The 16050-nt window shown below is 45.3% G+C and overlaps 2 protein-coding genes across 2 annotated transcripts in view; one reads left to right on the top strand and one right to left on the bottom strand.

The window, feature by feature from the left end:
* Positions 1–805, top strand: part of T265_01512 (hypothetical protein) — a gene marked incomplete at both ends in the record, with an annotated part of 11580 nt that extends 10775 nt beyond the window's left edge. Inside the window, one exon of the mRNA XM_009165553.1 lies at positions 778–805. Within this exon, the coding sequence (XP_009163817.1) occupies positions 778–805 (28 nt within the window). The remainder of the gene's footprint in view (positions 1–777) is intronic.
* T265_01513 (hypothetical protein) overlaps positions 1–16050 on the bottom strand; it is a gene marked incomplete at both ends in the record, with an annotated part of 32520 nt that overhangs the window by 15016 nt on the left and 1454 nt on the right. The window contains 2 exons of the mRNA XM_009165554.1: positions 2177–2490; positions 9231–9285. Coding sequence (XP_009163818.1) covers positions 2177–2490; positions 9231–9285 — 369 coding nt within the window. The remainder of the gene's footprint in view (positions 1–2176; positions 2491–9230; positions 9286–16050) is intronic.

Here is a 16050-nt window from a genome sequence, read left to right as displayed (position 1 = left end):
TCCACTCATACGATGTCGTTCACATCAATAACAGAATAATCGAAACTGACTGGGACACGGAGTGTCGACGACTGTATCCGCAGTTAGCGAGAACTGTGACGCTGGTGAAGCTGTCGTGTGGACGTTGGGACTGTCGGTTTAGATTTCCCATTAAAAATAAACCACTGTATACTGACTGTGGCATGTCAGGGGGTCAGATAAGGCGACAATGGCTGTCGTCAGGGGGGGGGGGAATAAAAGTAAGAAACTAAGTTGCCAGTTTTGTTTGAGCAGCTGGAATACAAGGCGCATTGTTGCATGGTTAGGAGGCATGGTCACAAGGGTTAGAGAATCTGAGAAATTTTCAAGTCTCTAATCACCGATTTCTTCAACCAGTAAGATCACAATGAGGTGATCGAGTCCTTACTGAGGTAGAGTGAAGCTCCATCAAGGAATTCGGCTCTATGAACTAAGGCGACTTGGTCATGTGCCACGCATACCGCGTCAGTCTGTCAAGAAGAGCGTTGTGTTACGCTGTATTACGTTGTGTTATGACTTAGCATAAGAGAATGAAGGTGCTAGTTGCCTTCCAGGATGGGGGTCGCGTGACTCTCATTGCGCTTGGCTGGAGACAGTGACAGGTATGGCGGCTAACCAATATCAATGGCGTTCACACTGTCAGCTTCCAGTCACATTATCTGACTGCGCATTGACTGCGTAGGCACCTCCAACGTTTGAGGTAGGCTAGCCTTAGGTCCCCTTCTTATCTCATTTTCTTCTTTATTCTGCTTTATTCAGACAGAATGACACGGCTGTACAGCTGTGAAGCACCAGGGTTCCCTCTCACGTTGATTTCAATGATGATGATGATGATGATGATGCACTCTGATATAGTCCTGAAAAGACTATAGCTGAACAGAAGTAACTGCTATTTGTCTGTAAACTGCATAGACTACAGCTACATAGTCAATCGTCATATAAACGACGACAAATGGACCTAATCGAAAACCTAATGATGGTCATGCCTGCGTTGTTAAGCGGGGAAGCAAAGTGAACAAGATTCAATAGTCGAAAAGTAACGCGCAAATCTACGGTTGCATCCTCCTCTTAGTAGATACCAAGGGTAATACAACCTTCTCCATGCGTCGTCTAATCGGGTTTTTCGGAAGCGTACGGTATCACAACATTTGGGAGGTGGGCACCATCGTAAAAAACTGTAACCCACAGGTTATTACCTGTGGGTCGTTCCAAGCTCGGGAAAACTTCAAACAAGATGTTTGATAACGTGATTCATGTGAGCCGCATCGAGTGGACACTCAATGTGAAATCGTATTGTGTACCCTTGTAATACCACACTGCCGTACACTCTCCTGCAGGTTACCCGCTTATTCCCTCTCTTTAAGGGCATTTACCTTCTTCCTCCATTCCGATATTGGATTGATGGGCCTGGCTATTGTCTTGAGGAGCTCCGAGTGTCTTTGCTGAAAGTATTCTGAAGAGCCCTGGCGATTTTTTGAAGGAATTCTTGTAGTCCGGTCATTTGCTTTTGTGGCTGACGAGTGAACAAACAGTTCGGATCCCATTTTCTCGAGCCACTGTGTTTCAGTGAAAATAACCGCTGAACTTGTGCGATTCTATTATTATGGCTGGTTGGCACTCAGCTTCGTGCTTCTCGCACGAGCAAGAAAGCTCTGTATGACATCCAAGTATTGATTGTGCATGGGTGAGTCGATATTAGACCATTTTTGATTGAGAATACGACGTTCAGAGGATCTCCATAGAGCCCGCACTGGTCCACAGATATGGGTTTGGTGCATAAGCTCAACATCCTGTAATGACCACAACTTCAGGAGGAGATTTCGGAGTTTCAATTGAGATTTTGTTCTGTAAGTGAAGCCGGCTCGTAATGAAAAGCCGAGAGGTGTTGTACAACTGCTTCATCCTTATTTGGAGGCATCAGTAATGCGAAGTTCACTAGTCTAAAGTTTGACGGTGAGTCAGAAAAAGCACGTCTGTAGTGGTAAAAAAGGACGACCCATACATTGATAGATGAGGATTTACAGTGCTACGTGGTATGAAGCAGATGACGCGCGGCCGACTGACCATTCAAACCAGTATATAGATTGGGCTGTGCGACACTCTTGAGCAAAGCGATTGTCATGAACAGACGGGAAATACAGCACAACGTAGATCTTACCTCCACATCTGCAGCTAAGTCAGAATCAGGCTCGACGAGAGCTTTTCGTTTGGGCGAATTTTGCGGATTCACGTTGATGTCCAGTCTCCGTACAGAGTGTGGAGATGAGGACCGTGTCCAACGATCAGACACACCATGATTAGGAATTGGAATGGCACTGGAAGAGGAGGACACACAGGTCGCAGCGCTGCCAGAGAACTGAGCTGGGTTCTGTGATGAAGAATCAGTGAACCAAGGGTGTTGAAATAGCTCTCGTGTGGACGGACGTTTAGCCGGGACTTTGGCCAGCATGACCCGGATCAGACGTTCACAACCTGGTGGGGGAGAAATAAGAAGTACGAAGAAAAGAAACGAAATTGCGTACAATAAGTATTTCAACTGATCACCCTAGCACGTATTCATTAACACCATCAATGACAAGTTTCGGTTGCCTGCTACCATTATCGCACCAAACCGCAGTAATGTGGGGGTATCCGGGCAATGGCGTAGACACTTTACACCTCTCAAGTATTTATCAACGGCTGTCGCATTTTTGCATAGTAACGTCCGAAAGCAAGCAACGAAGTGTCTGATGGTGGTCGACGGATGAATATGCAGCATACGGTTATGGAAGCTTTTGGCTGTCATAAGACCACTCTAGTCAGCTCAATAGTACCACTACTATCGTTTACATTTGAAGAGCATGGTCACAAACAAAAACACTAAATCCCAGCGATGGATGTGGAAAGGCGTACAGCAGAATATTAGATAAAACGGGCGAAGCGCCCCGTTCGAAGGCTTGCCACCAACAGTTCCAGTGAGGCAAGATGAACCTCAACGTAAGTGAGAATGTTTGGTATGGAAACACTCGTGCAGAGACCGGCAACCGAAGAATGGAAAAACAACCCTGAGTGCTTTGAAGTCAGCGCTAGCACAGTCACAACTCGCACATCAGACACAAAGTGTCCGTCATACTCGGTCAGGTGTGAAAGTCAACGCCATGTACTACGTGCGTACATGCGTACAGAGTTAAAAATAGCGAGCAAAAACAAGTCACTGACTGCGATTTTAGGAAGTCCCAGTTCAGGAACAGTCTTGGCGGATCGGTTGGCGGACCAAAAAGTCGATATCGCAATCGACTGCACTAATGATAATGGCTGCGTTGGCTTTACCGTAAAATAATGGATTAACTAGGTGTCATCAACAACCTTGTTAGCAATGAGAACTGAAAAGCAGGGCCACGCTGTTACGATCGAGTACACGGATCCATGGTCACGCCATAGATATCTTTCAGGATGTCGGCGTTCCGTTGTGTGGCCGTATTGCTTGCCGCTGAGCTTCCAAATGTAACTTGGTGCTTTTGATTTGGATTCAGCTGTATTTATCCTCTCACTAGCTCCTAACTCTCACACACTTTTCTCCAATTCTGCTGCCGAAATTTCGGCATGTGTTCGTGTTCCATCTTAACTTTTAAATTATGAAAAGAAAATATATTATATATTGAGCTACGAGCAGTCTAGACAACGATGGGAGGGATTGGAAAAGTGTCAGAGGAGATTCTTCCACAGATACTGTGTAATCGATTTGCTTCCGAGGCTGTAAGGCTTCGCATCAGTGAATCGTTCACCCTTTGGGGTCCGAGGGAAATAGTTGAGATCGAGTGCAGTAGGGCAAGTAACGTGATCTGGCAAGCTGATAGCTATCCTTTCATCCACATAGCTACATATAGGGAGAACGAACACAAGCAACAAAACTCTCTCGCGCGCGCGGGCAGCAGTAAGTCAACCTCTCTCCAGAAGTCCACGGACAACTACGGGACACGTGCACCAGCTACACTGCGGAAAAAACATTCCCGCCGTCCGGAATTTCACCAGGTAACTCTCACAAACGAAGAGTTCCCCTCTTGACTTGCTCCGCATTTCGCATTGGATTTTTTTATACGTGTTGCAACTCACCACTACCAACCATGGTAAAAACTTTTATTGGTGCATATACCTTCTGAATTATATTATGGCTACCATAACCCGTGCACTAATAAACTAACTGAGTGACGCGAGGACTCACCAGCTGAGGGCCATCATCATCATGGGCAGCAACACCAGACGGGCGCACTGGTGCTTCACTGCCATGTCAACTTATATGAACAATGGAAAGAAAAAAATTGATGCCGAGAGGGACTTATGACGAGCCTCCCCGAAACATGAGGGGTGTCCAGACCCACAACTTTCAGCTAGACAATCTGAATGGAAACTCACATGAATGCTAAGGATAGAGAAGTTTGGATGTTCGTCCACAAACAGCCGCACTGCATACAGATACATAGAAACGCAAACCTGGATTTGTGGGGATCTCTGTTCAGATTGTGACATAACTATTTTATATATTTTGTTCAGCTGTAGCACCCTTCCGGTGCCTAGCTGCCATACCACCCGAAGGAAGCACGAGAGCTGGGATACTGCCAGGTTGTCCAAGCCTAGACAGGGGAATTCGAGAGGCGGAGGCCAGGTTCGAACCACGGACCTTTCGGTCAGTAAATTCGCGCTCTAACCACTTGGACCATCTCGCCCCGATTGTGACATAGCTTTATGCGAGTTTAAAGAACGTCTCAAAATTTTATAGAAAACGGACAAAAACTGTTTTCATGAATGATGTAGTTTAGCAACAAACCACGCCGCGCATCACACGTAGTGAAGCACAAAAATTAGTCCAACTTAAGGGTCAGTAGGTCATGGGATCTCAAGAGTAGCTATATGTGAGGATGACGAAAATAGAAGACCGATTTCGGATAAGGGGACAGTCCGAAAGATGTGTGGAACAATGAGAACACAGATGAGAACTGGTCAGCTGAGTTATACGAAGGGAAACCGAAAAACTCCATTAGTAAGCTGTCCAACTTGTTTGCATAGGATCGCCACTGACTATAATATGTTGCCAAAGTAGAAACTATCGCCAACCATTGACGAGGTTTGTCGTCGGGCGACTGTTTGTCAGTGTCGGTGGTCTTGGAATGTTTGCGTGAACACAGACCATAGCCTGATCGGCTTCGCGTTTCGTTCGCAGGGGGTGAATAAAGAGATTTATGGACTCAATGTTATCTGGACGACGCAACTGAAAAGTAAGCGGACCATCACCACCGCCAAAAGCAACTCAATTGGCAACTCGAAAGTGGCTGGCAGAACCGAGAATGACGTGAAAAACAGCGATCGGAGTACACGAAGTCATAATTGAGGCTGAACCCAAATTGGAGACCCGAATGCTCTACAACACTCATTGGAAGCGGGAGAAAGTATATTTTCAGGTAGATAGTACGACACAACAAGAGGAAGTCCAAAGCGAGGGCTGACTCGCGACCGTAGTAGTTGGGAAAGACGGCGGTCACTGGAAACTGCCGAATGTTATTCACAACACTCAACTGAAACAATCGCCAGACGATGAAATCACTGAGCTTAAAGTATCATCTTTTGCTTTCACGAACAGCAGTTTGAACAATTTGGCTGACTCATCGTGAACAAATGGACGATAAACCGTTCATATGCTTTCCAGTGGAACGAGCGCAGCTGTAGTCAAATAGGATGTTAGCAGTGAAATTAAACTCTTAGAGAGGAAAGAAGCACTCGACTGAGATTGTTTTCCCCTGTCTTGCGTCAGGATTGAGAAAGACTCATTCAATGTGAGGAGTGGTACGTTAAGTTGTGAGCTAAAGGACCAGACCTGGATGGGTGAATCATCATCATTCTGAGGATAGTCGATTCTGCGCTGCTAGTAGTTATCATCCTGTGCACACTGACCGGTACTCATGAGAGGCAATACCATGAAATTCGAGTTGGATCTTTTCCAAGTCGCAGATGCGTACTTTCACTCTTCGATAACCATAACAGAACATGGCTTACGACTGTCATCGCCCTAGATTTCAAAACAGCACTCAACTCGGTTTACGACTTCTCGTCGTAGATTTGCACGAAGCTTCTTCGATGCCAATACCCAGTGGACACGCGTCTGTTTTTCCAAGTTCATCGCACATGGTGGCGTTTTTTCCACTGTCCACTTGCACACTGTTCCCGCTCAACTTCGTCATTCAACCTCCTACACGGGAAGTGTTTTCATTGCCCACTAGCGTCAGAGCTCCCTGGAAATACCCAGTAGATCTGAAGTGTGCATATAATATCACGGTTTCAGTCCAAAGAAAGAGCGCAATGAATAACTTAGATGGAATGTGTTTTGCACCTTAAGAAATGGAGCATTTCACTCTAAGACTGAATGGATACAATATAACAAACGTGGTCACGGAATCCGAAACGCTAAAAGTGATTTATAAAGTGACTTGGGTGCGAAGGTTTGTCTCTTCGGACCGCAATATTGCCAACCGGATGAGTGTCTGACTGTCCAAGGCAACTCAGACGTCATTTATAATAGAGGGCCACGATCGATGGGTTTTGGAAATGGGAAAAAAGTCTCGTGGCTTCGGCGACGAACACTACAATGTTATCGTGGGAATGCGGAACTGTGACGGACGGCTTTTGGGAATAAATTGACCACTTGTCAGCCAGCAATGTGATATGGCCGAACCGGGCAGACTGACCCCAATGTGTCGGGTGGCGGAGGGGTTAGCAATGCTGATGCCTGCTCTGATCGGAAAAGGCAGGATAAGCAGAACATAAATAGGAGCGGAGGAGAGAGACCAAACCTAGAAACGATTAGAACCTTCCCACCGACAAGGCGACGTCCAACCGCATGCACTCGCATGTCCCAGCCATACGGTTTGCTCCTTTGTCTCACTTCATACACCTCAACTAAGCTCCTGCCTAACCTTGAACTATTGGCATTCATATGCTGTGGCAGCCCGAACTAACATGCACCGTCAATAGATGCAAAATGACACTGAACTGAACCGAGGCACTTAAGTACGGCGGTCAGGCACTACCAATTATAAAGTGTCGGGAGAGAAGTTTCACACGCAACGGTTTCTTGTTTGCAGTAGCTCATGTTTTTCAGTAGGAATTCGGGTCACAAAGTGAGTAGTGCTAGAGCGAAGTATCGGATTAGTGTATTCCCAAAGGTAATGATGTACTGCGCTGTGCATTGCCATAAAGCAGTCAAGAATCATGCGGCGGTGGGCAAGGGGATTGGCCATCAGTACAATATCGGATCGCATATGGGGTGTACAGACAGTGAATTTGAAAGATGGGGAAAGTGAACGTGCATGATCAAAAACTGTTGGTGGAACGGTTGTTAGTGAGTTTTTGCGTTTGTGACGTAAATACCAGTCATAGACGACGTCAACTAACCAAGTGGGATCTAGTCACTTCATTAAATACACAACTATTTACAAGGAATAAACTGTAAACATTCTTTTAAAGAGTATGACAAACGATGCTGCAACACCATCGAAAAAAATAGGAAATGGAAGACCACGATAAGAAATGCAAACAAACCTCAGGCGTATCCGATGCGCATGTGACGTATCAAAAAAAACGTTCTGCACTAGTCGCACATGACGCTGAGTATTTTGCTTTGAATTATGACGCAGTAATCTTTTTTCAAAATACCATTTAGAAGAAGAGCAAGTTTCACGGACGGAATACTGTTTGAGGGATCACTGTACATAGGAATTCACAAAAGTTATCCAGTTTGCGAAATCTACTCTCTCTACCGTCCTGATGCAGAAATGCAAAATATAGGGCAGCACAACTCGTACGTAAGGCTCTGGCGTCATATCCGCCAGTAGTGGATTCATAGTCGGCAAGAGATGCCGGGTTCGACTGAACGACTCATGAACCAGCCATCGGACGTCTGCAGACCATGTGACCCTACTGCCCTGCTCGGAACAGCATGGCGCATGGGAATGCCATTCGAATGACAAGAATGCTCTTGAGGCCGATTCGTCATCTGCCCACAGGAACCGGTCGCAAGAGTGAATTCTCCCCAAGTAGTCTTACACAACATTGGTGTTAATCGGCTATCCTGTGAGTCTCCACTATGCTTCTGTGGTATATAAATTTCGAGGAACTTATCGTTACCCTTTACAAATACTTTACCTGACGCATTCGTTCAAACAACACAGGTTTGAAACAACGATTTGTCGTGCTCAGATTACTACCATCACAAGATAGCGGGCAATTTTCTGGCAGTTCTTTGTGAACACACACAGGATTTGTGAGAAAAAATGGAATAGAAAATTTGAAACGGTGCACCGGTCGAAAAAGAGTGGTGAGAGCGGGCTATGAATTCAGACAGTCTGTCTGAGACTTATATTCCCTCTTACGTAAGCAGACATGTTGGGAAATGTCTGCTTGTGTCACGTGACCAGTGGGAAGGAGAATGCGGGCGACGGATCGAACAAATCCATAAAACGTGTACAGAAGATGAAAATTAAGCCCAGAACAAACGGTCTCATGTTGATTGAGAGGAGATGCTAACACACAGTGTTTGTTCACTTTTAAACTTCGCAACAAACTTTTACCCCAAGAAATCATTGCTTTCGACGGGCTATGCAGACACACATTGATAAACCTCTTCGGCAGTCCACGACCGGGTTCAACCTTCTTGCGGCTTATATCGGGTAGGTGCAGTCCCCGATTTCCCCTCAATCTTATACTTCAATGGGGTTTGTTGTTGCGTCACATTCCATATACCCAATGACGAGATTAGTCAGTCTGAGACAGTTCGGCTGCACTGGTGCCCAGAGTTGACGATCAATAAACAAATGAGGAAAAAGAAAGTGTAAGTGTACGAAACGAGTTGAGCACGATCTAGACAATCGCAACATAAGAGGACCTAAAGTAGCCATAAATTAATGTCAGGAAAGCAAAATGGACAAATGTTACCATAGAGAAGAAGACAAGTACACATTACGACGCGAACGATTTTACGAACTACGGTTCTCGTATCGCCTGGGCAACTACCATCCACAAGTGTCTGGACGAAATTTGAGTAGCTCGGGGTACGCTGTACAAACATCGAGTCCAGTTTAGCTGAACGACCACTGACCGGACTCAGATGATTCAACAACTACAACTTTCGATTGGTATTAGTCGTAGCTGCACGAGTCGAGTTCCTAACTGACTGTGTGACTTACCCATGGGAACCGTCATCAAGAAATGGGGCCAGAAAAAGGCCAGGACTGAGGCAAGCTGTGGCCACCTGTTGAGCGTGCGATCCCCGCCTTATCGTCGGTGTCTGTGTCGCTCCATGCTCGGGCATGGTGAAAGATAGTTAACTTCGACTGGTTATCGGAAAGCTAGGGAGTCTGTAAAGTGGTGCAAACACCATAAACAATTGGGTCATCGAGCTGCAACAAACAGAAACGAGGTAGAGATCGTCTGATAACTACCATAAACAGAGTGGAAATACTTCTGTTTCAAACTGCAATTCTGTCTACCTCGCTGTCAGCAGTAGTCCTTCGATTCAGACAACTCTGACTCACCTACTCGCCGTTTTCTAGTTCACCTTCGGTGCTATCTTGATATTGAGACCAAACCACTAGACGCCAGAATGCACCATCTCTGATCTGTACAAGTACGCGACCAACAGCAACAATAAACTCGAACGTACGAACTTAGTCACCATGGCAAATATACAGAAAGTCAGGTTGGAAGGGCAAAGTTTTCCAGGTGTCAATGAGAATAATGAGAAGACTCTCCTGCCAATGGCGAATATTTTTACTGCCCGAGGTCAATGAGTGCTTTCATACACCTTCCCTAACAAGAGGAGTTTAACGTGTTGTAATACAACAGCAGTACAATGCTCAGTAGTACCAGACTATGTTGGGGTGCAACGCAAATTAGTCTTTCAAGTTATTGTGACTAGGCCACTTCATAGTGTTAGAGAACATCAAATGAGCAGAATTGCGTCATCATTGATGATGGCGACCACCCATATCATGATTGCCTATGAAGAACAAAATTACAAATCGCATACTTTGCTTTACCAAAAATATTCCTCATGGGGTGCGTAAGGCGTGCGACGTTTGGGTCGGATCAGGCAGTACTGATTTTGTGCTAAATGCAACCGATCTGTCTCATGTATTTGTCAGCTTCTCGAGAGATAGCATGGAGTCACCGACAAATGTAGTCTCGTCTTAGAAGAACGCAAGCACCGGAAGATATTTCAACAGACCGAGCAAAAGTGGTCACTTGTGAGAAGTGGCATCAGTTGCGAGGAGAGGGTACTAGGGCTGTATAAAGCCGTATGAAGCCCGTAAATCCATAGCAGACGTTTGGTATGTGATTCCATTTGTGTGCATGATCAGAAATCATCAAGCCGGCATTCTAGTTTTGAGACCTAAGTTACAGCAACCCACAGAAGTAGCAGTCTAGACTGCCCAAGTCTGAAGTGACCACCCGTCAAAATAGACCACTTCGTCTGACCCAGTATTCGCACCTCAATGGTAAACTGCCCCTCGGAAGAGACCGTTATTGGTCGCTCCTTTTACAGGATCAGGACAACTGCCGTAAAACTGGCTACAGAGTGGAAATACTTCTGTTTCAAACTGCAATTCTGTCTACCTCGCTGTCAGCAGTAGTCCTTCGATTCAGACAACTCTGACTCACCTACTCGCCGTTTTCTAGTTCACCTTCGGTGCTATCTTGATATTGAGACCAAACCACTAGACGCCAGAATGCACCATCTCTGATCTGTACAAGTACGCGACCAACAGCAACAATAAACTCGAACGTACGAACTTAGTCACCATGGCAAATATACAGAAAGTCAGGTTGGAAGGGCAAAGTTTTCCAGGTGTCAATGAGAATAATGAGAAGACTCTCCTGCCAATGGCGAATATTTTTACTGCCCGAGGTCAATGAGTGCTTTCATACACCTTCCCTAACAAGAGGAGTTTAACGTGTTGTAATACAACAGCAGTACAATGCTCAGTAGTACCAGACTATGTTGGGGTGCAACGCAAATTAGTCTTTCAAGTTATTGTGACTAGGCCACTTCATAGTGTTAGAGAACATCAAATGAGCAGAATTGCGTCATCATTGATGATGGCGACCACCCATATCATGATTGCCTATGAAGAACAAAATTACAAATCGCATACTTTGCTTTACCAAAAATATTCCTCATGGGGTGCGTAAGGCGTGCGACGTTTGGGTCGGATCAGGCAGTACTGATTTTGTGCTAAATGCAACCGATCTGTCTCATGTATTTGTCAGCTTCTCGAGAGATAGCATGGAGTCACCGACAAATGTAGTCTCGTCTTAGAAGAACGCAAGCACCGGAAGATATTTCAACAGACCGAGCAAAAGTGGTCACTTGTGAGAAGTGGCATCAGTTGCGAGGAGAGGGTACTAGGGCTGTATAAAGCCGTATGAAGCCCGTAAATCCATAGCAGACGTTTGGTATGTGATTCCATTTGTGTGCATGATCAGAAATCATCAAGCCGGCATTCTAGTTTTGAGACCTAAGTTACAGCAACCCACAGAAGTAGCGGTCTAGACTGCCCAAGTCTGAAGTGACCACCCGTCAAAATAGACCACTTCGTCTGACCCAGTATTCGCACCTCAATGGTAAACTTCCTCTCGGAAGAGACCGTTATTGGTCGCTCCTTTTACAGGGTCAGGACAACTGCCGTAAAACTGGCTACAGATGTTCTAACCTCTTCTGAAATCACAATCATCTAAACCGAATTTGGTCTGGAAAATCCGCATTTCCAGGGCCATATAACTAGACCGAGGCATAGTCAATGCAGTGTTTTTGACTCTTTCAGAAATCATCTTTTGAAATATGGCATAAACTCTTGACTTTCAGATACTATTCGCAGGGACAGCATACAGCGTTATGGTCGTGATATAGCATATCCTCCTCTGCGATAAACAACGTCAAGAAGGGGCAATCTCAGTCGACCCCTTCTCCAATGTGGGACTCCTTCCTGGAAGAGATCAGCTCGCAGACGACCACTAATTGACGGTTTTATGAAGTGGTTTCGCGACTGTCCTCTAGAAGAGATAAACCTTAGGGACCTGGAGTTGAGGTAGTCCTTCACAGGGAGCTTATTAAGAGTGCCTACTAACCTTCAAGCCATCAATAACTCAGGACTGGCCAATGCTTTGTTCGATTGCGGCTACTAGGAGGGCGGATGAACAGTGCCTCAGAAACTGACCAGCTGTAGAGGACACTACATCGGTTGGCCCAAATCAATTAGTTCAGCGAGGACGGAGGTCTAAAGGGGGAGCGAGACGAATGGACAATAGACTTCATTCATATTCAACCCATCTTTCGTGGTTCATAAAACCGTATAGGTTTGTGCTAGGATGGACTGAACCACATAGAAAAGTGCTTGGCGTAATAACATACTAAACGGTATACTGTTGTGGGAACCAGATGGAACGAACTGAAGACACTTACCGTAGGCCCGACGCATGCAGACTAAGTGTACAGCACACGCTCCAAAAAAACTTAACCCAGAAACGATGCTAGATAACAGATGGTGCATGCGTGAACTGTGTTTCAGGTTTTATAAACATCGAAATCCAGGCACCCAAAGTAGCACATGGCTGAAAAGACCCGTGGTATTTGGTAACAATGTAACAAAAATTAATCAATCAATCAATCAGTCCCTCGAGGCCAGCATTGGAAATGATTGGCAGCACAATATAAGCCCAATGAGTTGATATATTTTTCGGACAGTTGAATTAGGGAGGAACTGTCATGAATGCCTCAGGTGTCTCAACTGATAAACGACAAGCTGGCCAACAAATGCATCAGGGCGCTCAAACGCGTCACATAATCACATAGAAAAGCAGGAACTGCAGTGGAGAAAGACTGTCGAAAAATCTCCGTGATACATGGAGGATTGTCGTGATGGTGCTGCCAGAGATATGGTACTTCACCACATTCGCTTCGAGATGACGTGTGTGACGATGAGTGCTTTCCACTATCATCGGGGCGGCAGCCGCATTCTGCACTCTGTCAAATCTGCTGCCACGATAGACACACGTTATAGGAAATTGTCAGAACAAGACCATTTGCGTCAGGTGTGACAGTGACGCAGTGAAATTTCAAACCAGGGCCGAGCTTTTGTGTAAGCCACACCCTAGCTTGTTGGTACAGTGTCTAGATTCGGTTGCTATGGTGTGAACCTACGTTGAGTGTGTCTATAAGTGGGGCAACGAGCTTCGTGACCAAGTCTTATTACTACCAATGTAAATAAAGCCTAAAGAGAATCACGGAAGCAGTACGAATGCAGGTCATCTGGTTTCGAAATATACTCCATACATTTAGAATCAATGGGATGGCTTTACAGACACGTTGGAAATAACACGTTCCTCACTCGCTACAGTCCATGTGTGGAGGTAGATAGATTCAGCGATCTCCAACAGGACGAAAATTCCCATATTAAATAATGATTTCATTCGGGCCTGATTACTAGCTGTTCTATACCCATTATTGGGAATGTCATCATATACAAATGCAGTAAGCCCCCAGAACAGCATCCTCCGTCGGTCAAGAGTTATTGTAACCCATGAAGATAGTCTGAAGATCTCCATTTCCTTTGTGAAGTTCTCCTTTCGGGGAGAGTTAGTGAATGGTGTGGATACTGTACATACTGCATATCAGCCACCGGGTTCTCATGATACGATCATTGTGGATGAAGCGGTCCAAATGACTGGCACAAGGCCAGAACTTGCGGAATTCGATAAGGACCATCGAACCAAAAGACCCAGTTAGATCGGGTTCTGTCACTCTACTCCCGACAGATGGTGAAGTGCACCCAGAACGGATACGCTACGTTGGAAGCAACCACTATTCAATCTGGATGAATTCCAGAAAAACTCTATTTAACCTTGATTTCACATCGTTCAGATATCACATCCGAATGAAACACCCAAAACTGAAAGTGTTTTCGGTGAGCAACGCTCGGAATTACCAAACTGTGGAATCGCAGGTGGGATCTTTTCTGGTAGGGGGTGGGGTGAGTAGTAAGGACCATCTCAAACGCTTTTTGCATTAAATCAATAAATTTTGGTTGCGTCTTAGTCCTCCAAACAGCTATTGTGAGTGTGCCGTGGAGTGTTTCACCTCATTTGAAAAGGTTTGTTCATCCGTGATCGAGATATACGGATGCAGGGAAATGAAGTTGTCGACTGTTCATCAGATCCCATCACCTAGTTAATCACGAACGTGCTGTCCAGCTATACTGTACCCATTACCATTCACAACGAAAACAATGATAATTATGGGGAGTGTGATAAATACGGCATTATCGCACGCTGCTGTGGCCTGCATTTCACGTTCCTCAGGTGTATATTCTCACGAACGCTACCATGTGCGTGGTCTAAGCAAAATTATTGAAAAATTAAGACAATTTGGATAAAAAAATCTGCTGATGAGGCAGGTCTTACGTCGGTAGTGCTTACTTGAACGCGATAGCTGACTGGTAAATCGAGACTAGTGGCCTGGGACACGGGTTCACAACTGGTAAGCCAGTTACGACAAAGCACTTTTTGGCAGAGTCCTGTATAAAACTTATAGCTTTTTTATACTAACCAAGATAGTTCAGTGATTAGGGCACGAACTTACCGACCGGAAGATCCGTGGTTCGAAACCAACCTCGGCATCTTGACTGTTCGTGTCTAGACTTAGTTGACCTGGCGGAAACTCAGCCCTTGTGCTTCCTTCGGGTGGCCTGGTAGCTAGGCACCAAAACGGTGTTACAGCTGAACGATTATCCATTGTTTATTTTATTCAATCGCTTTGTACTAGTGAACCATGAAGTCTTCACATAAACAAACCTATCAATAAGGTTTTTAATTACATCATTCAATGCAGGGCATTCTAAGGACGTAGCAAGTATTTTACCGACTTAAACTTCTAACATCATCCCATCAGCAAAGGAAGTGGTTCAAACGTTTCGACGGGATTGTGGATAGATTAGTGCTACAAATGTAGTCTTCATAAAACGTCGACATCATTTTTTAAGCTTCTTTCATGTGTCTCGGGTCTGGCTAGCTTATGGATGGCATCATTGGTTCATTATCCTCGAAATGCTTCTAAAGTATTTAACTATCATTCGCTGTGTTCATTTCAGTGAATTTCTGCATCATTGACTTAAGCGTTGCGGCATAGTATGCGGTATCATCTGCGTGAGTAAAGTCGAATGAAACCCTGGACAATCAAGATCGACAAGGTGACGTTAGCTGGTGGTTTTAGCTCCATGAACGACGACGTGTCCCTCTCTTCCTCCACTCCTCTTTGTCTACACACCTTCATCATAGGCCTACAGCAACTAGAGCTTTCTGACAGGTGCCAAAGAACTGTCCGATTCTCACCTCTCAGGTTGGACAGTTCCTCATACAGTCAGTTCGTAGTGATATAACACTGACTGTAGCTTACACTGACGGGTCGTTTCTTCCTCCGGTGACACCAGATAACCAGACACGCAAGTCGTTTCGTCCCTAGCGCGCGTGATTACATGGATAGGAGTTAGGCTGAAGTGTTCCAATACGTGTGATCAAATGGGAAATTTTGGATACACCGAGTCAGTGACAATGTGAGAAAATCGAAACACTAGTTTGTCAGAAACTGTTATTGACCGAAGTCACACCGTGAATGGTGGTCAAAAAAGCGCGCAATAAGTCCTTCTGTGATTAAGTACACCCGATTTGGATCAAGGATGACAGCCTTTAAGAAGGAGGCAACAGGAGTGAAACAGATAAGGAAAACAAATGTAATTGACGAAAGGCTTAGGTATGCTGCACTGGCGCATTGACCGTTGGCTTGAGCCACCCATTTTTCAGATTACTCTAGGTTCGTGCTTATGCTACTTTGGTTCAAGAGGGACCATCAAATGAACCGAACCAGATGAACTAGAACTTAGGCTGGATCCAAACACAAGTAGGTTTCCCTATCGACCCAACACTTGTTCAACCACACTAACGCACTAAAATCCC

Source organism: Opisthorchis viverrini (assembly GCF_000715545.1).
Source record: "Opisthorchis viverrini unplaced genomic scaffold opera_v5_16, whole genome shotgun sequence".
NCBI lineage: Eukaryota > Metazoa > Platyhelminthes > Trematoda > Opisthorchiida > Opisthorchiidae > Opisthorchis > Opisthorchis viverrini.
This window is presented reverse-complemented; position numbering and strand designations above follow the sequence as displayed.